Genomic DNA, 26,930 nt, shown 5'->3' on the forward strand with positions numbered 1-26,930 from the left:
TATAATTTTAAAAGGCTAATTGATCATCAGAAAACCCTTTTGAAATTATGTTAGCACAGCTGAAAACTGTTGTTCTGATTAAAGAAACAATTAAACTGGCCTTCTTTACACTAGTTGAGTATCTGGAGCATATTTGTGGGTTCGATTACAGGCTCAAAATGGCCAGAAACAAATAACTTTCTTCTGAAACTCGTCAGTCTATTCTTGTTCTGAGAAATGAAAGCTATTCCATGCAAGAAATTGCCAAGAAACTGAAGATCTCGTTCAACACTGTGTACTACTCCCTTCTCGGAACAGCACAAACTGGCTCTAACCAGAATAGAAAGAGGAGTGGGAGGCCCCGGTGCACAATTGAGCAAGAGGACAAGTAGATTTGAGAGTCTAGTTTGAGAAACAGATGCCTCACAAGTCCTCAACTGGCAGCTTCATTAAGCAGTACCCGCAAAACACCAGTCTCAACGTCAACAGTGAAGAGGCAACTCCGGGATGCTGGCCTTCTAGGCAGAGTTGCAAAGAAAAAGCCATATCTCAGACTGGCCAATGAAAATAAAAGATTAAGATGGGCAAAAGAACACAGACATTGGACAGAGGAAGGACATTTCTAAGTGACCACAAACTTTTGAACGGTAGTGTACATGTGTATAGAAGGCCTGTATTAACTCACCACATACAGTCCATGTTGTATGACATTTTGGATGGATTTAAAATGGATTCCATACTTCTTTGCTGATTGTTATTCTGTTGCATTGATCTGATGACGTCCATCCTGTTCAGATTTCTGATTGGTTATTGATGAGCAATAGGAAGCAGATGTAGAAGAGAGGATCAGTATTAGAATGATTTAGTACAGGGAGCCGTGGACAAAAGTGATCGTCCCATTGGACATGTCAAGGTTTCTTAGATGTCGCTCTGGCTTCAATTACACGCAGTGATTTGATGTTACCTCGATAAAGACAGGCCGAAGATCCATGCCAAGAAAGATTCTTACCCGTCTACTTTAGTGGATGTCTTGGAAGGCTATGAAGAGGCTATAGGTTTTAGGTTGCTATGGATTTGGAAGCTGCCCTTGAAGGCTACTAACAACATGTCTTATATGGTATCTATCTACCATATAGGATTGTGTGTGAAAGCAATATAGCTGGTGAAACACGCAGATGAGATTGGCTAGGTTTGAACCTGGGTTGCATGCATGCCACAAGACTGTTGTCAGTCCAAAAGCAAGCGTGGTTCACCAAACCACCTAAGGTACAGTTCACCTTCGCTTTGACATCCTCGTCTGCGTACTACAAGACTGTGTTAGCCCACTCAGCTAAAACGTTGGCCTATAGGCATTTTCTCAGGGAGCTAATGCAAGTCAGGTCTCAGAAAAAGACTGGTTCACCAGAACACCTTGGTTACAGTATCACAGACTTCCTCAATATCTCAATGAAAATGAACTGCGCTGTACATCAAAAAACATTTATAAGATGTTGATTCGTTGTACATTTGTAAGGCAAGCAGCTGCGATAGGATTGTGAGTTTGCTTAACACATAATTATTTTTGCAAACTCACTATCCTATTGCAGCTGGTTACCTTACAATTGTACGTCGAATCAACATCTTTGTTTATACATGGTGGAAAAGAGAATTAGAGAGAGAATTATGAAAAAATCTTCCTAAGACCAAGGATAACTTCTAGAATTCCTCTGAGTTTGAGGATATTTCACAATAATTCCCTGAACTCATTAATACTAAATGTACACAAAGAACACAGTGATGCCACCGCAGTCAGTTCAACACTCAATTGCATGAACTAACCCTGAAAATGACAGCAAGTGTTATTAATGTTGATGTGTGAAATCCTGTGTAAACTGTCTATACAGGGGAAACCCAGTCATTCTGCCTATATGATAAATTGTATAAGCAACACTAGAATGGACAAAAGTATATGGACATCAAACATCTATTTCCAAAATCCATTGATTTTTATGATTTTTACTATGGAGTTGCTATAACTGCTATAACAACCTCCACTCTTTTGGGAAGGATTTCCACTAGATGCTTGAACATTGCTTCTATTCAGCCACAAGAGCATTAGTGAGGTCGGGCACTGAAGTTGGGAAATTAGGCCTGGCTCGCAGTTGGTCAGCATTGTCATGCTGAAACAGGAAAGGGCTTATCCCAAACTATTGCAACAAATTTGGAAGCACAGAATCGTCTAGAAAGTCATTGTATGCTGTAGCGTTAAGATTTCCCTTCACTGGAACTAAGCATACAAACAGCCCCAGACCATTATTCCTCCTCCACCAAACTTTACAGTTGGTACTATGCATTGGGGTAGGTAGCGTTCTCCTGGCATCCGCCAAACTCAGATTCATCCATCGGACTGCCAGATGGTGAAGCGTAATTTATCACTCCAGTAAACTGCTTCCACTGCTCCAGAGTCCTATGGCGGCGAGCGTTACACCACTCAGCCGACGCTTTGCATTGCTCATGGTGATCTTAGGCTTGTGTGTGGCTGCTTGGCTATGGAAACCCATTTCATGAAGCTTCCAATGAACGGTTCTTGTGGTGATGTTGCTTCCAGAGGCAGTTTAGAACTCGGTAGTGAGTGTTGCACCTGAGGACAGATGATGTTTATGCACTACACGGTTCAGCATTTGGCAATTCCGTTCTGTGAGCTTGTATGGCCTACCACTTCGCGGCCGAGACGTTGTTGCTCCTAGACGTTTCCACTTTACAATAACAGCAACTTACAGTTGACCGGCGGCTCTAGAAGGGCAGAAATTTAACAAACTGACTTGTTGGAAAGGTGGCATCCTATGACGGTGCCACATTGAAAGTCACTGAGCTCTTCAGTACAGGTCATTCTACTGCCAATGCTTGTCTATGGAGATTGTGTGGCTGTGTGCTCAATTTTATACACCTGTCAGCAATGGGTGTGACTGAAATAGCAGAATCCACTAATTTGAAGGGGTGTCCACATACTTTTGAAGCGTATTTATCAATACTAATAATTAAACCTTGTTTATGGCTTATGTGTAACCGGCCACATTGTTATCATCATCGCATTGTATCTTCATGTTGTCCATAGTAACTGAACTGGTAACTACAGTAGCTCATGGGATGGAGTGCCACATGTTTCTTTAATGATCCATTACTGCTGAACTTTGCCTACTGTATGATGTTGTCCTGTTGAGTGGCTTATTATGCCTATATTCTGACTATTTTTTCTCTCACAGCAAAAACTGATCTGGAGGCACAAGAAACACAACTAGAGAACACTCACAAGATGTAAGAATACACCTGATTATATTTTTTTCAGCTGTTAGAGCTGCAGTATGATAACATTGTGACAATGACAATTTTGTAAGTACAGCTTACAAAATTATCAGCTAAGTTCACTCTTTACTGTCCTTCATCAATGTTTAGATCCCCAGGCTACATGGAACATGTAACTCTACCTATAGATGGCCTATACTGCGGCTCCTGTGATAGACTGAAGACATCCAGTGTCTGGGTTGTTTATCCAAGCAGAGACAGAGTAGACAGCGTTGGCTCCAGGCTTCTGTTAACACTAGGCAGGAATGTGTTCCCTCCAAACTCCCGGGTATTGATCAAGCACAAAACCAGGGCATTTGTCACTTTCACGTGTGCTCTCTCTTCCTCTATTTATCTTTCTCTCCTGTTTGTCTCTCTCTTTCTCCCTTTCTTTATGTGTTTGTCTTTCTCTCTCCCTTTAAGTGTTTGTCTCTCTCTCTCTCTCTCCCTTTATGTGTTTGTCTCTCTCTCCCTTTCTTTGTGTTTGTCTCTCTCTCTCCCTTTATGTGTTTGTCTCTCTCTCTCCCTTTCTTTATGTGTTTGTCTCTCTCTCTCCCGTTCTTTATGTGTTTGTCTCTCTCTCTCTCTCCCTTTCTTTGTGTTTGTCTCTCTCTCTCTCCCTTTATGTGTTTGTCTCTCTCTCTCCCTTTCTTTGTGTTTGTCTCTCTCTCTCCCTTTGTGTTTGTCTCTCTCTCTCCCTTTCTTTATGTGTTTGTCTCTCTCTCTCCCTTTCTTTATGTGTTTGTCTCGCTCTCTCTCCCTTTATGTGTTTGTCTCTCTCTCCCTTTCTTTATGTGTTTGTCTCTCTCTCCCGTTCTTTATGTGTTTGTCTCTCTCTCTCCCTTTCTTTATGTGTTTGTCTCTCTCTCCCTTTCTTTATGTGTTTGTCTCTCTCTCTCCCTTTCTTTATGTTTGTCTCTCTCTCTCTCTCCCTTTGTGTTTGTCTCTCTCTCCCTTTCTTTATGTGTTTGTCTCTCTCTCTCTCCCTTTCTTTGTGTTTGTCTCTCTCTCTCTCCCTTTGTGTTTGTCTCTCTCTCTCCCTTTCTTTGTGTTTGTCTCTCTCTCTCTCCCTTTATGTGTTTGTCTCTCTCTCTCTCCCTTTGTGTTTGTCTCTCTCTCTCCCTTTCTTTGTGTTTGTCTCTCTCTCTCTCTCTTTGTGTTTGTCTCTCTCTCTCCCTTTCTTTGTGTTTGTCTCTCTCTCTCCCGTTCTTTATGTGTTTGTCTCTCTCTCTCTCCCTTTATGTGTTTGTCTCTCTCTCCCTTTCTTTATGTGTTTGTCTCTCCCGTTCTTTATGTGTTTGTCTCTCTCTCTCCCTTTCTTTATGTGTTTGTCTCTCTCTCCCTTTCTTTATGTGTTTGTCTCTCTCTCTCCCTTTCTTTATGTTTGTCTCTCTCTCTCTCTCTCCCTTTATGTGTTTGTCTCTCTCTCCCTTTCTTTGTGTTTGTCTCTCTCTCTCCCTTTCTTTGTGTTTGTCTCTCTCCCTTTCTTTGTGTTTGTCTCTCTCTCTCCCTTTCTTTATGTGTTTGTCTCTCTCTCCCTTTCTTTATGTGTTTGTCTCTCTCTCTCCCTTTCTTTATGTTTGTCTCTCTCTCTCTCTCTCCCTTTATGTGTTTGTCTCTCTCTCCCTTTCTTTGTGTTTGTCTCTCTCTCTCCCTTTCTTTGTGTTTGTCTCTCTCCCTTTCTTTGTGTTTGTCTCTCTCTCTCCCTTTCTTTATGTGTTTGTCTCTCTCTCTCCCTTTCTTTGTCTTTGTCTCTCTCTCTCCCTTTATGTGTTTGTCTCTCTCTCCCTTTGTGTGTTTGTCTCTCTCTCCCTTTGTGTGTTTGTCTCTCTCTCTCCCTTTATGTGTTTGTCTCTCTCTCCCTTTGTGTGTTTGTCTCTCTCTCTCCCTTTGTATGTTTGTCTCTCTCTCCCTTTCTTTGTGTTTGTCTCTCTCTCCCTTTGTGTGTTTGTCTCTCTCTCCCTTTCTTTGTGTTTGTCTCTCTCTCCCTTTCTTTGTGTTTGTCTCTCTCTCCCTTTCTTTGTGTTTGTCTCTCTCTCTCCCTTTCTTTGTGTTTGTCTCTCTCTCTCCCTTTGTGTGTTTGTCTCTCTCTCTCCCTTTGTGTTTGTCTCTCTCTCCCTTTCTTTATGTGTTTGTCTCTCTCTCTCCCTTTATGTGTTTGTCTTTCTCTCCCTTTCTTTGTGTTTGTCTCTCTCTCTCCCTTTCTTTGTGTTTGTCTCTCTCTCCCTTTGTGTGTTTGTCTCTCTCTCTCCCTTTGTGTGTTTGTCTCTCTCTCTCCCTTTGTGTTTGTCTCTCTCTCTCCCTTTATGTGTTTGTCTCTCTCTCTCCCTTTCTTTGTGTTTGTCTCTCTCTCTCTCCCTTTATGTGTTTGTCTCTCTCTCTCCCTTTCTTTGTGTTTGTCTCTCTCTCTCCCTTTCTTTGTGTTTGTCTCTATCTCTCCCTTTGTGTTTGTCTCTCGCTCTCCCTTTCTTTGTGTTTGTCTCTCACTCTCCCTTTGTGTTTGTCTCTCTCTCTCTCCTTTCTTTGTGTTTGTCTCTCTCTCTCCCTTTCTTTGTGTTTGTCTCTCTCTCTCCCTTTATGTGTTTGTCTCTCTCTCTCCCTTTCTTTATGTGTTTGTCTCTCTCTCTCCCTTTCTTTATGTGTTTGTCTCTCTCTCTCCCTTTATGTGTTTGTCTCTCTCTCCCTTTATGTGTTTGTCTCTCTCTCTCTCCCTTTGTGTTTGTCTCTCTCTACCTTTTTTATGTGTTTGTCTCTCTCTCCCTTTCTTTTTGTTTGTCTCTCTCTCTCCCTTTATGTGTTTGTCTCTCTCTCCCTTTATGTGTTTGTCTCTCTCTCCCTGTATGTGTTTGTCTCTCTCTCCCTTTGTGTTTGTCTCTCTCTCCCTTTCTTTATGTGTTTGTCTCTCTCTCCCTTTCTTTATGTGTTTGTCTCTCTCTCTCTCCCTTTCTTTGTGTTTGTCTCTCTCTCTCCCTTTCTTTATGTGTTTGTCTCTCTCTCCCTTTCTTTATGTGTTTGTCTCTCTCCCTTTCTTTATGTGTTGTCTCTCTCCCTTTCTTTATGTGTTGTCTCTCTCCCTTTCTTTATGTGTTGTCTCTCTCCCTTTCTTTATGTGTTGTCTCTCTCCCTTTCTTTATGTGTTGTCTCTCTCCCTTTCTTTATGTGTTTGTCTCTCTCCCTTTCTTTATGTGTTGTCTCTCTCCCTTTCTTTATGTGTTGTCTCTCTCCCTTTCTTTATGTGTTGTCTCTCTCCCTTTCTTTATGTGTTTGTCTCTCTCCCTTTCTTTATGTGTTGTCTCTCTCCCTTTCTTTATGTGTTGTCTCTCTCTGTCTCTCTCCTTTTCTTTGTGTTATATATTTGTCTCTCTCGCTCTCTCTTCCTTTCTTTATGTGTTTGTCTCTCTCCCTTTCTTTATGTGTTGTCTCTCTCCCTTTCTTTATGTGTTTGTCTCTCTCCCTTTCTTTATGTGTTGTCTCTCTCCCTTTCTTTATGTGTTGTCTCTCTCTGTCTCTCTCCTTTTCTTTGTGTTATATATTTGTCTCTCTCGCTCTCTCTTCCTTTCTTTATGTGTTTGTCTCTCTCCCTTTCTTTATGTGTTGTCTCTCTCCCTTTCTTTATGTGTTGTCTCTCTCTGTCTCTCTCCTTTTCTTTGTGTTATATATTTGTCTCTCTCGCTCTCTCTTCCTTTCTTTATGTGTTTGTCTCTCTCTCTCGCTCTCCATTTATTTATGTGTTTGTCTCTCTCCCTTTATGTGTTTGTCTCTCTCTCTCCCTTTCTTTATGTTTGTCTCTCTCTCCCTTTCTTTATGTTTGTCTCTCTCCCTGTCTTTATGTGTTGTCTCTCTCTCTCCCTTTATGTGTTGTTGTGTCTCCTTTTCTTTGTGTTATATATTTGTCTCTCTCGCTCTCTCTTCCTTTCTTTATGTGTTTGTCTCTCTCCCTTTCTTTATGTGTTGTCTCTCTCCCTTTCTTTATGTGTTTGTCTCTGTCCCTTTCTTTATGTGTTGTCTCTCTCCCTTTCTTTATGTGTTGTCTCTCTCCCTTTCTTTATGTGTTGTCTCTCTCCCTTTCTTTATGTTTGTCTCTCTCTCCCTTTCTTTATGTTTGTCTCTCTCCCTGTCTTTATGTGTTGTCTCTCTCCCTTTCTTTATGTGTTGTCTCTCTCCCTTTCTTAATGTGTTGTCTCTCTCCCTTTCTTTATGTTTGTCTCTCTCTCCCTTTCTTTATGTTTGTCTCTCTCCCTGTCTTTATGTGTTGTCTCTCTCCCTTTCTTTATGTGTTTGTCTCTCTCCCTTTCTTTATGTGTTGTCTCTCTCCCTTTCTTTATGTGTTGTCTCTCTCCCTTTCTTTATGTGTTGTCTCTCTCCCTTTCTTTATGTTTGTCTCTCTCTCCCTTTCTTTATGTTTGTCTCTCTCCCTGTCTTTATGTGTTGTCTCTCTCCCTTTCTTTATGTGTTTGTCTCTCTCCCTTTCTTTATGTGTTGTCTCTCTCCCTTTCTTTATGTGTTGTCTCTCTCCCTTTCTTTATGTGTTTGTCTCTCTCCCTTTCTTTATGTGTTGTCTCTCTCTGTCTCTCTCCTTTTCTTTGTGTTATATATTTGTCTCTCTCGCTCTCTCTTCCTTTCTTTATGTGTTTGTCTCTCTCTCTCGCTCTCCATTTATTTATGTGTTTGTCTCTCTCCCTTTATGTGTTTGTCTCTCTCTCTCCCTTTCTTTATGTTTGTCTCTCTCTCCCTTTCTTTATGTTTGTCTCTCTCCCTGTCTTTATGTGTTGTCTCTCTCTCTCCCTTTATGTGTTGTTGTGTCTCCTTTTCTTTGTGTTATATATTTGTCTCTCTCGCTCTCTCTTCCTTTCTTTATGTGTTTGTCTCTCTCTCTCGCTCTCCATTTATTTATGTGTTTGTCTCTCTCTCCCTTTATGTGTTTGTCTCTGAGACTTGAGCACAGTGAGATTCATTCCCTTTAAAGGGTTTATAACCTATTCATTTGGAATGTTATGTGTAGAGGGATAATATCACTTTATGTTATTGAGTTAGGAAAGAATGTGATTGTGCCAGCTAATACATTCTAGTATTTCTTTGTGTTCTGAAATGCCCAGTCACCTTTACTTAGCATACTTCCATATCAAGTGTTTTTCTGAAATGCTCTTATTTTTCCAAGATTAACTTTCACATTTCACATATTTATTATAAGCCTACAGGTTTCACAATAACTTAGTGTTTCTGTAATCTACTATTGTAATTTGTGTATTTTGGGTTTGATGTAATGTTTTTGTTCTCTCTATCCTCAGTTTTTTGGAGCTGAGCATGTTCTTTTCAGTCAAGGCCAAGGCGGGCGAGAAGGAAGTCTCTCCCAACACGCTGTTTTCTGTGTGGCATGAGTTCTCCACTGATTTCAAAGATCTTTGGAAGAAGGAAAACAAACTGAGGTTACAGGAACGGTAAGGATTGGTGCAAGCTGTGTTTTGCAGTTCTTTTATGTGTGTTGAGTCCATCCTATTCAATGAATGCCACTCTTTGCTGGGTCTTACTTTGGGGAGGGTTGTACAACATATGTTCTGAACTTCTACAGACCTACCACAGGTCGACTGTACGGTACATGTCAAATCTACATGTCTACTTTTACTACTATAGTGCCTTCGGAAAGTATTCAGAGCTTTGACTTTTTCCACATTTTATTACGTTACAGCCTTATTCTAAAATGGATTAGAAAAAAAGAGCAATCTACACACAATACACCATAATGACAAAGCAAAAACTGGCTTTTAGAAATGTTTGCACATTTATTAAAATATATATATATATATTTACCCTTTGCTATTAGACTCGAAATTGAGCTCAGGTGCATCCTGTTTCCATTGAGATGTTTCTACAACTTGATGGGAGTCGACCTGTGGTAAATTCAATTGATTGGACATGATTTGGAAAGAGACCGACCTGTCTATATAAGGTCCCACAGTTGACAGTGCATGTCAGAGCTAAAACCAAGCCATGAGGTCAATGGAATTGTCCATAGAGCGCCGAGACAGGATTGTGTATTTGTATTGTATTTATTATGGATGCTACAAGCTTAGCACACCTGTATTTCAGGAGTTTCTCCCATTATTCTCTGCAGATTCTCTCAAGCTCTGTCAGGTTGGATGGGGGCATGTCTGCAGCATTGAAGGTCACCAAGAACACAGCGGCCTCCATCATTCTTAAATGTAAGACGTTTGGAACCACCAAGGCTCTTCCTAGAGCTGGCCGCCCGGTCAAACTCATAAATCGGGGAGAAGGGCTTTGGTCAGGGAGATGATCAAGAACCCAATGTTCACTCTGACAGAGCTCTAGAGTTCCTCTTTGGAGATGGGAGAACCTTCCCGAAGGACAACCATCTCTGCAGCACTCCACCAATCAGGCCTTTATGGTAGAGTGGCCAGATGGAAGCCACTCCTGAGTAAAAGGCACATAACAGCCCGTCTGGAGTTTGCCAAAAGGCACCTAAAGACTCTCAGACCATGAGATAACAAGATTCTCTGGTTTGATGAAACCAAGATTGAACTCTTTGGCCTGAATGCCAAGCGTCACGTCTCGAGGAAACCTGGCACCATCCCTACGGTGAAGCATGGTGGTGGCAGCATCATGCTGTGGGAATGTTTTTCAGCGGCAGGGACAGGGAGACTAGTCAAGATCGAGGGAAATATGAACGTAGAAAAGTACAGAGAGATCCTTGATGAAAACCTGCTCCAAAGCGCTCAGGACCTCAGACTGGGGCGAAGGTTCACATTCCAAAAGGACAACGACCCCAAGCACACAGACAAGACAATTCAGGAGTGACTTCTCGACAAGTTTCTGAATGTCCTTGAGTGGCCCAACCAGAGCATAGGCTTGAACCCAATCGAACATCTGAGGAGAAACCTGAGAATAGCTGTGAAGCAACGCTCCCCGTCCAACCTGACAGCTTGAGAGGATCTGCAGAGAATAATGGGAGAACTCCCCAAATACAGGTGTGCCAAGCTTGTAGCATCATACCCAAGAAGACTCGATTCTATAATCGCTGCCAAAGGTGCTTCAACAAAGTACTGAGTAAAGGGTCTGAAAACGTATAACTTATGTCATATTTCAGTTTTTCACTTTTAATAAATTAGCAAACATTTCTAAAAACCTATTTTTGCTTTGACATTATGGGGTATTGTGTGTAGATTAATGACAAAAAAAACCATTTAATCAATCTTAGAAAAGGTCTGAATACTTTTCCCGAAGGCACTGTATATCTCCCTGGAACACAAGGAACCTACTGTTTCACATTCACCTTCAAGCACACCAAGCACATTACCTTGACAAGCCATGTGAAGCCATCTGTCAGCTTAATGTGAAGAATAAAGCACCTTGATTGAGGTCAAATGTCGTGCACCTTGAGCTCTTCGACTCCCCTTGAAACAATAGAGAATGCTGTGTGTTGTAACAACCAAGGATGCTGAAGCAACCGAACACCATTAATCCCAGAATGCAATACATGTTTTATGTAATAATCTCGTAGAAGGGAAATGTATCAGACAAACTTACATTTTGATTCATATAGATATACTCATATTTCTATTGAACCTACCCTGTGAGGTAAATATCAAGCAGAAAGTCAGGAGTTGCCATAGATGAGTGTTGAATCTTCAGTGTTGGAATGAATGATCCCCAAACATGAGTTTTCAATAGCATGCATCACATGTTCACTATTAGATCCTATCAGAGTCATTCAAATTCATAGACAAGATAAGAAAGAGAAGAGTTGAAACGACCCAGATCGGTTTCATAACCCCAATAGTGAAAAGAACACATGGGCGATTCTGTTAGCTTCCAGTGGTTTGATGGTTTTGGAGATAACATTTGAAAAGTCAACAAATGCTAATTGTTTCGTTCTGCTGGATGTAGATTACATTGTGATATGTACTTGTAAAAATAAAAAGTAATGTCTTGTGTTTTGTTAATTTGCGGGAAATTATTAAAACAAAGTTGTAATCATTACCTATTTGGCCTACCACCATCTAGACAATTGGGAAATGTAGAGCACCCCCCCCCCGCCCCCAACCTGACTTACTACAAAGGCATACCAAATTTGGACAAACACACACATGAATGTACTGTCTAGAATGTGTTTTTTTTTTTTTTTTTACAGTGTGCAGTGTTGAGAGTCAGGCCACTGAATGGTTTAAACCTGTCTCTATCATCACAGTGGATCAGAAATGGGCTTCTTAAAACATTGGAACTGGTCACCCATAACTTTCTCCTGTATAAACAGCAGAGACCCAAACCTTGCCTGGAAAACCTCACTGCTGAGTTGCCTGACCTTTTACTACTGCAAACATACCTTATCTCCATTTCTAGGAGAAGGTACATTTCAAATGCAAGCGTGTGTATATTACAAATGCATGGCTGAAACTAGTGGTGTCTTTTCAGACTGAAAACGGCAGAGGAGGTTTTCAAACAAGCCAGAGAGAAGGTCTCGTACAGCGTCAAACCCAAACAGTCCTCTGGAATAGTGAGTTCTCTTTAAGTCTCTTTTTCCTTCTTCCTAAACCATTTTCTCCTAACCGCTTTCTGTCTCTTTATTCCCCATAAAATACAGATGTAGGAACTTAATTTGACCTTTACTGTCACAAAATAATCATGCAGCAATAGGATTTTAATGAATAGTCGATTTATGTAAATCACAAAGCTCATCTGCATGGAAAATTCTCAACAACAAAGGAGTGATCAAATTAAGATCCTACAACTGTATTTTCCCCCTTCTCACTCCTAGTTTTTAAAATCTCTGTAGAAATCCCCCCTCCACCCCCGTTACCACTTTATTTTAGTGTCAAAATGCGGGGGTGAATTCATTTATGTGCCCCATTGTAATGTCTGAAACTCACTTCCATCTGTTTTTATTCCACAGAAAGCCAAACTCGGTCAGAAGATCTGAGCCAATGGACTGGAGAAGTCTTACCCAGGAAAAGTTTGCACAAGTGAGATCAACACAATCTGATATGTCTTTTTAGCTATTGTATTTAAAAATATGTTATGTTCTTTTCTTTTTTTAATAGTTTATTTCTGTCATCCAACTGGTTATACATGTAACTATGCCCAACATACTTGTTGGAAAGTTTGATATAAACCCTGTACCATGCTTTGGCGCTATCTGTCAATGAGAGATTTCTCCCAAGTCCAAAGTAAGTATTGTAGAATTAATTAAACAGTTAATTATCTTTGGACAGATGCCATTTTAATGAGAAATGCTTCGTTTTACAGTGCGACACACATGTTCTGGTATCCAGCCTATCCCCTGTAGCATTTGATAGAAGACACCAGTTAAGACAATCATGTTTCAATAAGCCATTTCTATCCATCCCTGCACTGCCTTCCAGTATAAAAAGGAGAACAAGAGTGAGCTTGTATATATATTTGCTTACCAGACAGCAAGTCAAGTGCCTTTATAGCACACTGAGCTAGTTAATGACAAATGAGCCAATTCAATTAATCTACATTACAACCTGTATGGAAACCAGACCTGCTTAGTGAAAACTTGCATTGTGACAATAATCAGTTTATCATACACTGTAGTTTCATAGAAGGATGATACGTGATGTACAGTTGTAGTTTATGCAATAAATCATGAACTTAACCATGACTTGAGTTTAGCTGCTAAGGTATTTAGAACCAAGGTATTTAGTAGGTCATGAGGATTTCACATCATCCTCTATTGTTTTTTTTATTATGGAACCATAGCTACATATTGAAATAATATTACAATTTTAAAAAATAACCTTATCCACATTACATGTAAAATGATATGCAATCTGTATGTGACATATCCTGTATGATTTGTATGTTTGAATTGTTTTCCTGTTCTATGTTTTGTATGAGCCTTGTAGAGCTGTTGGTGACTGTGTCCCCATTTGCAATAACGCCTTTGTTCCTGATAAAATACTATTTATTGAAGATGAATCATCCTGAAAGTCTTTATCTGAATAGTTGTTGAGCCTATTCTTCTCAAACATCATTAGTCAACTATATCCTTTATTGCCACAACATTGTTTGCATTCAGACCACACAGATGTTTCACATGAAATAGATTTTATATATATTTATAGCTACTTATCCTTTGACATATACATATATATTTATAGTACAACAGTTATACATAAAATAGTAATATAATTTCTTTACTGGCTAGCTTGATATTTGTGTCAATTATTTCACAGGTGGCTCTTAAATCCACAGGCAGATACTTAGACAGACTAGGTTCTTTTTTCTCAGTCTGAAGCCCTATTGCCTGGACAGTTCCCCCAGGTAAGCCCAGTCCACAGCATGCCATAGGCAGCTCCACTTTCAGTCTAGAACTTGGTGCTGTGCTTATGGTTTTATATGTTCCAAATGTCCAAGGACCCAGTTGTTTAATATGAACTGAAACATGTCTGTGCTTCAGTTGGTGTTGTGCAATGCATCCATTTATGTCTGCAATTTGTAGTTTTTACCATAGCTGTCCATATAGTCAAAGGGCTAATAGATGGGCCACTCTGTACTACCAGTACCTGTAGGGTTCATTTTGTGTGACCAGTAGACCTGTGTACAAAGTGATAATGCAGCATAGTCCAATATAGGGGAGAGGTACTACTAGCTTGTCCCCTGTCATGTCTACGGTATTCATGTTCATGTTAACGTTCACTTTCACAGTCACATTAGTGTCCATGGTGACTGTCATGGTCTGGTTCCAAAGAATCCCTCACAGTTTTCCGTTACCACTCACATCCACCGACATGCAGCGACACTGTTTGACACGCTGCACCTTGCGATGGCGGAAGGCTGGTTGCAGCCCTGGACAGTCCAGCTGCACAGTGAGCTGGGTGATGCGGTGCGGCCTGCAGAAGGAACAGGACTGGAAGGGCTCTTGGGCCTTGTTGTGGTTCTTCCGGCCGGACCCCAAGCCTCGATTTGAGCTAGGGCTCATGTGGCGGGGGATGTAGAAGGAGTTACACTGGCCATAGCAGAAGCGGTTGACCACCGTACGACTCCGACAGCCCTCCTCACTCACTGTCTGGCGGAGGGGTTGTGTCTTGCACCAGTCACGTCGGAGGTACCGGCGCTCCGTGACCACCAGGGCCTCCCGACTTGACGAAAGGACTTCGGGTTTTCGCGGCAACAGGCGCTGACGCTCCGACATGTTGCCTTTGGTCTTGAAAAGTGAGGGGATGGAGCCCTGGGGGCGGGGCTTCCTGGTGTCTGTGGCAACGCAGAGCACCCCAGCCAGTAGGACCGGGAGAGTGATTCTCCAAAACATTCTGGGGAAAATTAGACAGAAAGGTTAGTTTCAGTGCTACAAAACTAAGATTGAGCCTTGTACATAAACAGTGACTATACTGTGACTAGAATGTATTGGTTTAAGCGAGGTTGAGTCTACTGGGTATGTCTCAATCCTGAAGTTATTCCAGTGTAACAGCATTCCGTCTGTGTGTGTATGCTTTGGTGTTTAGCCTATGTTTGTGTGTGAATGTTCACATGTCATATTGCACTTCCCCCTCCTCTTCACTCTGCCCTTTAAGGCATCATTGAGTTAATCAATCGATCATCTTGTCAACGTCTGTGTCAATACTTATATTTGCTTTCTTCTCAGCTACAGAACTCTTCCAAAAATAAACATGTCTTGCCATCAAAGGAAACCCTTAAACACCCATAACGAGAAAAGGAAGTTGATTTTATTGGTCTCGTCGCCGGGTAAAATAATTAGGGCTTTGCTTACTCTAGTCATGAACTATGCCGCAGATATGTAAACATGCATTAGCAGGCCCATCTGAATGTTATTAGGGGAGGAGAAGAGTACCCTGTGGGTCTCCATTCCCACTCTGTGACCAAGCCCTAAGCCCTATGAGCACTATAAACTGCTCTGTCTGTGTCTCTCTCCACACTGCCGACTGGCAGATGTGAGACCGAGATGAAACTCTCCATAAACACACATAAACACATGCCTAAACGCTCACACACACATACAATTCACAATGTAATCCAAAAAAAAGTTATTTAGAATTTGTCTTTCTGATTTTTACTGGAAAAAGGAAGTATGATTTAAGTTGAATACCTTTGTTGGGAAAGAAAATTACTGGTATGTATCTGTATTAATGCCAGTACAATTTGTCAGTCACTCAAAAATCTTTGCAACAGATGTTGTTCTTGAATTGCATATACAGTATAAAGTAAGAATTCTGAATGCGGACCAAAAGCCCTCCAAAGCCATTGGCTGCTCCAATTCCCTGAAAGACTTCTTTGCTGTGCAAATTGTGCATCCCTTCTCCATTTCCTGGACGTGGGACAACACAATTGGACGTGGGACAATGACTTTATCATGATCTACTTTGGGTTTCTGTCTCTGTTTAGTTTCTGCTCTTGACCCTGGGTCATGGCGCTCTGCCCTGTTAACCTCTCTGTCTCAATGAAACTGTCCCAATGTTCACAGTAATCTATTGGGCAGCTGTGTCTATGACCAGAAGGTAATGAAGAATAGAACAGTCGAGCCAGGAACCATGAGGATGGTGGAGGGCTAGGTACTGGTATACCCAGGAACCATGAGGATGGTGGAGGGCTAGGTACTGGTATACCCAGGAACCATGAGAATGGTGGAGGGCTAGATACTGGTATACCCAGGAACCATGAGGATGGTGGAGAGTTAGGTACTGGTATACCCAGGAACCATGAGGATGGTGGAGGGCTAGATACTGGTATACCCAGGAACCATGAGGATGGTGGAGGGCTAGGTACTGGTATACCCAGGAACCATGAGGATGGTGGAGGGCTAGGTACTGGTATACCCAGGAACCATGAGGATGGTGGAGGGCTAGGTACTGGTATACCCAGGAACCATGAGGATGGTGGAGGGCTAGGTACTGGTATACCCAGGAACCATGAGAATGGTGGAGGGCTAGGTACTGGTATACCCAGGAACCATGAGGATGGTGGAGGGCTAGGTACTGGTATACCCAGGAACCATGAGAATGGTGGAGGGCTAGGTACTGGTATACCCAGGAACCATGAGGATGGTGGAGGGTTTAGAGAAGAGGACTGATTGGATGGTGGATGATGGTGGTCATGAGAAGGACAAGGGGGAGTTAACATTCACCTCTTCAGTGTCTTCCAGAGCAACTGATGTGTGATAAGAATGTTTACATAATTCATGCATTGATGTCAGTAGGAGATTTCTGTGAAAGTTCAAGTTACGCACGACTAAGTCTGGCTCAACTCTATCATAAGGACACATCTCTTACACACACACACACACTTGACCACACAGTGTCAAATGTAATGATGATGTTTCCGTCTGTCCCCACTGCATCTCAATGTCATGACCCTCCTCCATCATTCAATGATCTACTCACCAGTTAAACAAATGCTTTTGTCCCTAAAAACATCCAGTGACTACTGATCAGAATGGATGAACTCAATCCAACACAGTGGGCTTCCTGCAAAGTTTTTCCTCTCTATTTCCTCTTCATTAGTTAAGAAGACTAGCCCAGGTCTGGTGAGTTTAAAGGCCCTAGGGGTTGGAGGGATATCCTGACTGTGTACACAGCAGATGACAGATATGTTATACAGTCAGTGCTTCAGTCCTTCTCCACTTCCAAACTTTGCCTAAGTATGATACAGACGACCCTGCCAGCTATCGTCATCAATCTCACAGCAAGACAAATTGCGGTTTGGAGGTTGGGTGGGGAAGTGGGGGGATAATGATAGTGTACAGAGAGACTGTTGGAAAACAAAACAAACTCTTTAGCCCTGACTTTACTGCTTGCAGCCCCCCTCATCCACCCCCCTGACTCTCTCTCTCACCAATCATCATGGAGTCTGAGCCGGAGGGAGACTGTGGTTTTTGTATTATCGGTGAGACAGAGCTGAACTGGACCATGCTATCTGTCCACTTACAGGGCCACTGCATGTTATATCACAACCACAAATACCAGGCTCTATACGCTTGAATGAACCGTCTCAGACCTCAGGTCTACAAATAATGGACTCCAAAAACAGAACTGGGATAGCCATCTCCCAGAGTAAGAATTGCCAATGGCAACTTGAGCTTTACTGACCGCAGTGGGCGGCTACACTTGGATGAACTTTCCGTCTGCACCAAAGTACCAGCGCCTCTATCGTAGCAGATCAACCATTTTAGGTCAAGGGTTCTTCAATAATGCAATCTGCTAATTATTCAGTCAATAAGCTCAAAGCAGTACCTTCCACATGGGCCCTGAGATAAAGTGTTAGCAATGACAAGAACAGGATAACTGACGTCAATTATTGTATTCAATTCAACAGGCCAAAGCTCACACACAGAAAACAAAACTCTGTGTTTTTACATGAAGGCAATTACATTGGACTTCATTATCTCCATGTGTGGCTTGCATTTCCCCAAACTGGCCTCTTCTGGCTCATTAACTGTGAAAATGTGCATTTTGAGGAGCTTGGGTTGAATGTGTTCAACGCCAACATGCCCCTGAGCTGTTTGGACAGCCATTTGTCACCACAATCCATTTTCATAATTACTGCCAGCTGAGAGATGCTCTACTGGTCTCCAAGTCTCCAGCAGTTAGGAGAGGCACTTTGCTCTCCATCCCCCTCGGTATTAGTAGATATTTACCCCGCAATTAATAGTAGACACACAGAGTGAGAGCAACATATTGTAGAGAATGACCAGACAGGGAAGTAAACCCGGCTTGCTGGCCTGAAAGACTAACTCCCTACACATCGCACCAATAGGGTTAACTCACATGGTGGGAATTGTAACATGGCTCATATAGGACCCGATTCTAATTTAGGAAATTACGCCTTTCCTACCCACTTCTCACCAGCTGGTATTACCTTATGAAGTTGAGTAACGGGTTTTGCAGGCGTTGTTCCCTTGCGCGCGCTGGATAAATGTAATTCAACCGCTGAAAACACTCCCAAGTGCTTGCCAACACATTTTCTCTAGGAGTTTTCATTCAATAGGGTTTTCATTACATTTATGGTAAGCCATTCCTTTAAATACTGTGTATATTTAATTAGGTACACAGTATTTCTGCCACCTCTGGACTCTTGGCCCTCCCAACCCTACGGGAGGGCAGCTCCTGCTAAGCCCAGTCCAAGCTATTCTCTGTCCTGGTACCTCAATGGTGGAACTAGCTTCCCGGTTAAGCTAGGACAGCAGAGTCCCTGTCCATCTTCCGAAAGCACCTGATCCCCCAATAGGGGTTGAACAATAATCCTATAAATCTACCTTAATCCTCACTAATCATGGAACTGTATATCAACCGTCCAGTCGTTGTGAACTGTGCGTCAGGCTCCAGGTTGAACCTGCTACAGTAGGTGTGGTCTGAGTTCCATAATGATTCAAACAGGCTACATGTTCCATATTACTGCACAACGTCATCCTAACATTATGCACTAATAGCGACCCTCAGGAACAACTTGGACATGACAGAGAAAAGACAAGTCAACGGAATGGAAGGATGCAAAATGTAAACTACAAATTGAAGAAAACGAACACTAAAGTGACAGTTATAAATGTATGTGGGTATTACTGATGGTGGCTCCCGATAATGGCTAATATTTAATATGATACAAATTGTATAATAAAAATGAGAAATTCAAAAAATCAACTCGGCAGATTCAGGTCTAAAAGAAACCTACAGCTTGGGTGTACTCATACTCATTTAGCTCTTAACAATAGCTCTTAAACACATAAATTCCAGTGCAACGAGAATGTTGTTATTTCAATCGCAAATTAAATGCTTTTTCCAATTGGAACTGGCAGGTTCGCTCGACGTTATTCATGGTTTCCTTTGCTTGTAAAGGCAGTGGAATTATGAAGGAAGGAAATATAAATATGGTTAATCTGTAGACACACCTTCATTTCTTAGATTTCCACCCTGAACGAATAGCAGGTGAATAGCATGCTAAATGCATTGTTCCAATATTACAAACATACAGTGTTTGGAAATTTAAATCTAATATTAATTAACAAAAAGCTCTTTGGATTAAACTGGAAATAATAGAGTGTGGGGAAGGGTTTATATCAAAGGGTTTATATTAGGACAAAGATGTGTCCTGCCTAAATCCTCTTTGGAATCAGAGCTATCAGTCCAAGGTGGAGCCGTCACCGGAGCGGTGAATCGGATCAGAAGCCAAGCTCACTACTCACACAACGCTTACACACGCAAACTCTCACCCACACATGTAATTCATCTGTCTCTCACATATTCACAAGTCCCGTTAATACCTAACTTGCATGATTATTCCTGATATTTTCCACATTCTGATTGTGCCCACATTATTAGACAGGTGTAGACAATCAAAAGACACATTGTGATCTGATTGTGATCAGATCATCCTGTCCACCTCCAGAGGTAGTCAGACATGCATGGTGTCTGGATATCTTACAAGTGTAGACAGATCTGGACAGAGAAACCAATTAAATCCTTATTATTCCGCTCTCTGAAAGCATTGACAGGTGGCACAATTGACTGACTACATCAATATGTATCTTACAATAAATAAATACATATTATTTTGAAAGAATAGGTGTGAAATGTGCGTAAAGGAAGGGACCAGGAAATCTGGTCACAATGCAGACTCAGTGGACGGATAACAGACACATTTTAATACCATGTGTAGACACATTTCTGGAAACGTGGGCACAATCATAATTTAGACAAGATCAGGACAAATGACCCATGTTAGCACCAGGTATAAACAAGGCTACAGTCTCTCTTACACACTGATGGATTTACACTGTGACACAAAGTTACATTCTTACCTTAATGCTATAGCTTCTCCCACACCTACACACGCCAAATAATGTATCACTAATAGTCTTTCATTCATTAGCCAAATCAACAATCACCCACACACCCATTAACTCAATGAAAGCACTCACTTCCATAAACATTCAGGAAAATTCTTCCTGTGATTGAATCTCACCCTCTATATCTGTTGCTCTCCAGCCTGAATAACTGAGCAGCCACCAAGACTACTGTATGAACAGGAGGAGGAAGACAGTGACTGTACCTCTTGCCACAGTGTCCCAGGACAGTGGGGTGATCCTGTCTCAGTTAGGGGTAGCTGTCCACCCTTACTGGTCCTGTAGAGGGAATCCTGGTGTTGGTTTCCATTGGAACAGCAGGGGTACCCGAGGTGGACTTTCAGCTGAGTGTCCCAAGGTCTGTGGTCCTGTTTCTCTCCACTGAGTCTGTATCTTTGAGTTTGTTAATAATCCATATTTATCTCAAAATATGTATATATCTTTTTCTCCTCTCTTTGTAATCTGTCTTTCTATGCCATTGGGTTTCTGTGTCTCAGTATTCTAGTTCGGTGTCTCTGTGTGTTTCCAGCTGGGTTTGGAGTCGCACTTCTGCTTCCCCTTAGACATAGATGGGGGCTTTCTATTGGCTCTGACCACAACATGAATCAAACCAAGCCTCACCTCTCTCCCATACCCTCTCTGTTTCTCTGCATACTTATCCTCCCTCCTGTTTCCACAAACATACTCACTGCTGACTCTCCACTCTTGGAATCCCCTGTCAGTCTTGCTCATTCCCTCTTCCCTCTATCACTCCCTCTCGTACTCTGAAACCCTAAATCCATCTTGCTCTCCCACTATCGCCCCCTTCACGCAATTTCCTCCCTCACTTTCCCTGTCTCTCCTTCACTTTCATACTAATATCTCTCTCTCACTCTCTCTTTCCACCTATCCACCTTTCTTCTCCCTTGGCCATGAGGTGGGTTCAATGATTAGGTGTTCCAGTACCACTGAAAGCCTTCAACACACACCACCAAAGAAACAAAGACCGGTTCAAGGAAACTTTTATCTGACACATCCATCTCAGCTCTCTCTGAGACTCTCATAAGACCACAACACATTGTTCCTTTTTCCCAAACATGGGTGTGTGAAATCACATAATCCATAAATCATTCTTACTGCTGCCTACTCACATGTCAACAGAACCCTTTGAAATTGCCATTCCCATTATTTTGGTTTAGGTATAAAGAAGAAAGACAATGATGTACTGGGAACTGGAACTGAGACAAAAAACACTGGCTGTCATTCACCGTCAAAGATCTGAAACATCCGCAAAAAAAACTTCACTGTCTAAACAATTACCATCTGATCCTACCAGTAGAGAATAGCAGGAAACTATAGCAGCTGAATTCAAGCCTCAGTCTTTGTCCATACTATGACTAATATCTTAAGTCATGGTTTCTCATGGCTTTAATATACTGACAGACCTGAACTGACAAGGTTATGTTTTGTAAAACTCTGTTAGTGATATTAGCCACTAAGCCTTAGGGCTCAATTCACTTCGTATGGCAGAACACCCACGCTCTGGTGCGATATAGTGCGACATAGGCAATGTTCCTGCCTTTCGCGGAAATTGCATTCACGGTAAATGCTGCATATGTCGGCTCAATCGGAAATGACCTTTCAATTTCAATCGTGCTATAAAGCAGATCTTCAGCGCTACTGATTGAATCGAGCCCACAGGGCTCTAGAAATGTAAAGTTAATTTCTGATTGAGCAGACATACGCAGCGTTTACGGTGAATGCAGTCTCCGCTAAAGCGGGAAAATTGCCTTTAAATGTCAATCACACTAACGCTGAACTTCCTCGATACGGATTGAATAGAGCCCTTACTTTTTGTGGTAGCATATTTTGTACAGTATAATAAAATGTCTAAATTGCTAACAAATAACACATTTGAACAAAATGAACAAACAAAGCATTATTTTTTTGCAAATGTACAACTTATTCCCTTAAATTATAGTCAAATAAGCGAAGACCATTTCTAATCTAACGGATACCCAAAACTACTGTGTGTTATGCTCTGTTAAATCTACCACCATCTAGTGGCAACACCTAAACTGCAGATGACAGTCTGTGCCCTTAGCAGACAGATCAGTGAGAATAATCATAGCAATGACTCCAGATCAGTATGTTCATCTACTCCTTGCTAGTCATTACAAAATGTATTGATTCATTACCAGGACAGTAAAAACAGATAAAGGGACAACTTTAATACATTTTTAAGTGTCTTTAAATATGGTATAAAAATAAATGCAGGAGAGAGTAACAAAGAAGTGCGTTCTACAGAAGACAACAGACAGCAGCTTGAATGAGACTTTACACATGTAATGAAAACTGTGCCAATTACTGTAGTGCAATAAAAGCAATGCAAAATAAACATAATCATTTATATATATATGCATACTGCACAACACTTCCCTTAGCGTGACAAAAGTAGGTGTGATTACAGATCGTGAACTGTATAGTAATAATATTTTTTTATTAGATTTTACTGTTAAGCTGTCGTTTCTTAATTTTTTAAATTTCTGACATCATTAGCTCAGCTGGAGAGGAGCACGCGTGTCCATCAGATATGGTGGAAGTAACTGGACACTGACTTTCTGTAAAGGCATTATCCGGTCTCAATGTCTGTCCTAAAATGCCTACCTGACCCAAAATGAATGTCCTCGCCAATAGTAGATATAGATCAAGTAAAAGAAATAACAAGCCTTCTCCTTGGACATGCAACATCTGATGTACTGCCCTGCTCATCGTCTCAGTGGAAAGCAGACGGCGATGATGTAGAAATGACGTAGAAATGACGTAGAAATGGTCCTCTATATTGCAGAGTGGCTGTATTTTAGCATGATGGCACAAGGTTGGTCAGCCTCTTTGATGTAAGGGATTTCCCCTGGGAGAAGAAGAGGGATGGAGAAAGATAAAGAAGGAGAATAAGATCAATTGTCTACTGTAATCTAAGATCCACTCTAATATCCTCCTGTAATCTAGCGTGTGGAAATGTCTGTGCAGAGTGAGAGTTCTACCTGGTCGGAATATGAAAGTGTGTAACGTCTGGATTATACTGACATCCTATGGGCATCAAGTGTACAACATGATTTTGCATCATATTGTGTTATTGTGTTATACCGTATGTCAGACATGCTGTAGGTTCCTTCATCTGAGTAAAGTTCATTCATTGAATACAGTTTACATCAAGAGCTGTCAAAAGAGCTGTCTCCATGCAAAAATGTGAGGGAGAACACAGAGAGGATGAAAGTAAGGTGAGATGAGCAACCGCATGCAATTTACTGTAACACTCTGCACTGAGTTTTGGAATTATTACCTGGATGTAAAATCCTTCAAAACAAGTTCTTACTTTTCTGTGGGGACAAGGAGAGAACACAGAATGAGGTAGGACATTTTGGCAGGTTGGTTTCAGGGACCAAAATGTGAGACATGCAGGAGAGGTCACATGCCTCTGTCCTCTAACAGCTCAGCTGACTCCTCTAAAGGCTGGATTCAATCTGCATTGCAGAAGCATCACAAAAGATCCACGTTACAGCTTGACAAAAATTTAAAGGCAATGTTCCCATGTTCGCGGAGACTGCGTTCACAGTAAACGCTGCATACAGCTGAAGTCGGAAGTTAACATACACTTAGGTTGGAGTCATTAAAACTCGTTTTTCAACCACTCCACAAATGTCTTGTTAACAAACTATAGTTTTGGCAAGTCGGTTAGGACATCTACTTTGTACATGACACAAGTAATTTTCCCAACAATTGTTTACAGACAGATTATTTCACTGTATCACCATTCCAGTAGGTCAGAAGTTTACATACACTAAGTTGACTGTGACTTTAAACAGCTTGGACAATTCCAGAAAATGATGTCAAGGCTTTAGAAGCTTATGATAGGCTAATTGACATCATTTGAGTCAATTGGAGACCTGTACCTGTGGATGTATTTCAAGGCCTACCTTCAAACTCAGTGCCTCTTTGCTTGACATCATGGAAAATCAAAATAAATCAGCCAAGACCTCAGAAAAAATACATTGCAGACCTCCACAAGTCTGGTTCATCCTTGGGAGCAATTTCCAAATGCCTGAAGGTACCACGTTCATCTGTACAGACAATAGTACGCAAGTATGAACACCATGAGCCCACGCAGTCGTCATACCGCCCAGGAAGGAGACGCCTTTTGTCTCCTAAAGATGAGCGTACTTCGGTGCGAAAAGTGCAAGTCAATCCCCGAACAACAACAAAGGACCTTGTGAAGACGCAGAGGAAACAGGTACAAAAGTCTCTTTATTCAGAGTAAAACTAGTCCTATATTGAGATAACATGAAAGGCCGCTCAGCAAGGAAGATGCCACTGCTCCAAAACCGCTATAAAAAAGCCAAAGCCAGGTTTGCAACTGCACATGGGGACAAATATCGTACTTTTTGGAGAAATGTCCACTGGTCTGATGAAACAAAATAGAACTGTTTGGCCATAATGACCATCGTTATGTTTGGAGAAAAAAGGGGGAGGGTTGCAAGCCGAGGAACACCATCCCAACCGTGAAGCACGGGGGTGGTAGCATCATGTTGTGGGGGTGCATTGCTGCAGGAGGGACTGGTGCACTTCACAAAATAGATGGCTTCATGAGGGTGAGAAATGATGTGAATATATTGAAGCAACATCTCAAGACCTCAGTCAGGAAGTTAAAGCTTGGTCGCAAATAGGTCTTCCAAATGGACAATGAACCCAAGCATACTTCCAAAGTTGTGGCAAAATGGCTTAAGGACAACAAAGTCAAGGTATTGGAGTGGCCATCACAAAGCCCTGACCTTAATCCTATAGAAAATTTGTGGGCAGAACTGAAAAAGCATGTGCGAGCAAGGAGGCCTACAAACCTGACTCAGTTACACCAGTTCTGTCAGGAGGAATGGGTCAAAATTCACCCAACTTATTGTGGGTAGCTTGTGGAAGGCTACCCGATTCAAGTTAAACCATTTAAAGGTAATGCTACCAAATACTAATTGAGTGGATGTAAACTTCTGACCCACTGGGAATGTGATGAACGAAATAAAAGCTGAAATAAATAATTCTCTCTACTACTATTATTCTGACATTTCACATTCTTAAAATCAAGTGGTGAGCCTAACTGACCTAAAACAGGGAATTTGTACAAGGATTAAATGTCAGGAATTGTGAAAAACTGAGTTTAAATGTATTTGGCTGAGGTGTATGTAAACCTCCGACTTCAACTGTATGTGGGCTCAAGGAAATTACCTTTACATTTTAACGCGGATCTTCTGCTATACGGATTAAATCCATCCTTAAATTTCGGAGGAGTTAACAAATGCAACATTGTGTATCAAACTACACAAAAACATGATTTCACAAGAATAATAAACCAATATGTATAGGTTATATCCAGATATACTTATGCTCCTATTGCATCTAAGTCTTGAAATGGAATGATGAATGTCTAACTACCATTGTTGAATAAATCTGTTTTTTATTAATTAACATCTGATTAATCAGTTAATCATGAAACATACAGTGCCGTTCATAAAGTATTCACACCCATTGACTTTTTCCACATTTAGTTGTGTTACAGCATTTGGCAAGCCTAAATAAATTCTGGAGTAAAAGTGTCCTTAACAAGTCACATAATAAGTTGCATTGACTCACTCTGTGTGCAGTAATAGTGTTTAACATGATTTTTGAATGACTACCTCATCTCTGTTCCCTACACATACAATTATCTGTAAGGTCCCTCAGTCGAGCAGTGAAATTCAAACACAGATTCAACCACAAAGACCAGGGAGGTTTTTCAATGCCTCTCGGAAAAGGGCACCTATTGGTAGATAGATAAAAAAATTAAAAAAAAACAGACATTGAATATCCCTTTGAGCATGGTGAAGTTATTAATGGTGTCTCAAGACACCCAGTCACTGTAAAGATACAGGCGTCCTTCCTAACTCAGTTGCCGGAGAGAAAGGAAACTACTCAGGGATTTCACCAATGGTGACTTTAAAACAGTTACAGAGTTTAATGGCTGCGATAGGAGAAAACTGAGGATGGATCAGCAACATTGTAGTTATCTACAATACTTACCTAATTGACAGAACAGAATAAAAATATTCCAAAACATGCATTCTGTTTGCAACAACGCAAGGGGTATGAATACTTTCTGAAGACAACTGTATAGGCTAATTTCTCAAATGAAACACAATAATTCCTTTAACAAAACTCTTAGAAAAGCTTACTTGGTGCTATAACTGCAACATACAAGTCAAAAGGGAAGGAAAGGAGAGGCACAGTACATGTTGACAAGGCCCTGAAAAAGATGGTCATGAAACGCCACCATGCCCGTGTCCAGGGGAGGTGAGGGAGGGAAGGAGAGAGTGATAAAGCAGTGGATACGCTTTATCTGAACAGGCCCGTTGGTCAACCAGAAAAATCCATGTCCTCTTACCACATTTCGAGTGAATTTCTCAAATGAAGTTCTGCGGTCCTGAATGCCTCCATACTTAACAACAAAAAAAAGACGAAAAAGAAAGGGAAAGCCAGAAAAGAAGGACAGAGCTGAAACCAAAAAGTGAAGTAATGGGAAAAAAACTGAACTGTGAGGAGAGGCCCTTTGAAAAATAATATCAAAGATAAGGATATGCTGATGTGATTATGATGAGAATTATACAGTGATATGTGACATAACACAAAACATAAGCCAAATCATAGAAAACCATGAATGAACTATCATTTTAATTATAAACTGGGTGGTTCGATCCCTGAATGCTGATTGGCTGACAGCCCTGGTATATCAGACCGTATA

General features: G+C 41.3%; 3 protein-coding genes across 6 annotated transcripts in view; 1 reads left to right on the forward strand and 2 right to left on the reverse strand.

Annotated features, from left to right (window-relative positions):
* The window catches only part of fmn2a (formin 2a), a 55,736-nt gene extending 42,489 nt beyond the window's left edge, over nucleotides 1-13,247 (forward strand). Inside the window, exons 15-18 of the mRNA XM_090241334.1 lie at nucleotides 3,222-3,273; nucleotides 8,589-8,738; nucleotides 11,728-11,809; nucleotides 12,206-13,247. Of these exons, the coding sequence (XP_090097460.1) occupies nucleotides 3,222-3,273; nucleotides 8,589-8,738; nucleotides 11,728-11,809; nucleotides 12,206-12,232 (311 nt within the window). The 3' untranslated portion in view covers nucleotides 12,233-13,247. The remainder of the gene's footprint in view (nucleotides 1-3,221; nucleotides 3,274-8,588; nucleotides 8,739-11,727; nucleotides 11,810-12,205) is intronic.
* Nucleotides 12,511-20,894, reverse strand: LOC110529704 (gremlin-2). 3 transcript variants are annotated; one of them, XM_021612160.3, is made up of 2 exons: nucleotides 20,335-20,894; nucleotides 12,511-14,588 (listed from the first exon to the last, which is right to left on the reverse strand). In XM_021612160.3, exon 2 carries the CDS (start codon nucleotides 14,585-14,587, stop codon nucleotides 14,033-14,035), a length of 555 nt encoding a protein of 184 aa, XP_021467835.1. In that variant the 5' UTR covers nucleotide 14,588; nucleotides 20,335-20,894; the 3' UTR covers nucleotides 12,511-14,032. The 3 variants fall into 3 exon arrangements, with proteins under 3 accessions (XP_021467835.1, XP_090097477.1, XP_090097474.1); XM_090241351.1 differs by having other exon boundaries at nucleotides 13,310-14,588; nucleotides 20,248-20,679; XM_090241348.1 differs by having other exon boundaries at nucleotides 13,310-14,588; nucleotides 20,204-20,341.
* A 218-nt stretch (nucleotides 20,895-21,112) lies between these two features.
* LOC110529688 (regulator of G protein signaling 7) overlaps nucleotides 21,113-26,930 on the reverse strand; it is a 56,911-nt gene continuing 51,093 nt past the window's right edge. The window contains exons 17-18 of one of the 2 annotated variants that reach the window (XM_021612147.3): nucleotides 23,451-23,487; nucleotides 21,113-23,018 (exon numbers count right to left, since the gene is read on the reverse strand). In XM_021612147.3, coding sequence (XP_021467822.1) covers nucleotides 23,467-23,487 — 21 coding nt within the window. In that variant the 3' untranslated portion in view covers nucleotides 21,113-23,018; nucleotides 23,451-23,466. Of the gene's footprint in view, nucleotides 23,019-23,450; nucleotides 23,488-26,292; nucleotides 26,628-26,930 lie in introns of those variants that run through there. The other variant, XM_021612130.3, reaches the window with a different exon arrangement.

The sequence above is a fragment of the Oncorhynchus mykiss genome, chromosome 1 (genome assembly GCF_057628025.1).
Source record: "Oncorhynchus mykiss isolate SJ-2025 chromosome 1, ASM5762802v1, whole genome shotgun sequence".
NCBI lineage: Eukaryota > Metazoa > Chordata > Actinopteri > Salmoniformes > Salmonidae > Oncorhynchus > Oncorhynchus mykiss.

What these genes read in the sequence shown, in the direction of transcription:
- LOC110529704 (XM_021612160.3), bottom strand. Translation starts at nt 14,587, where the DNA reads ATGTTTTGGAGAATCACTCTCCCGGTCCTACTGGCTGGGGTGCTCTGC.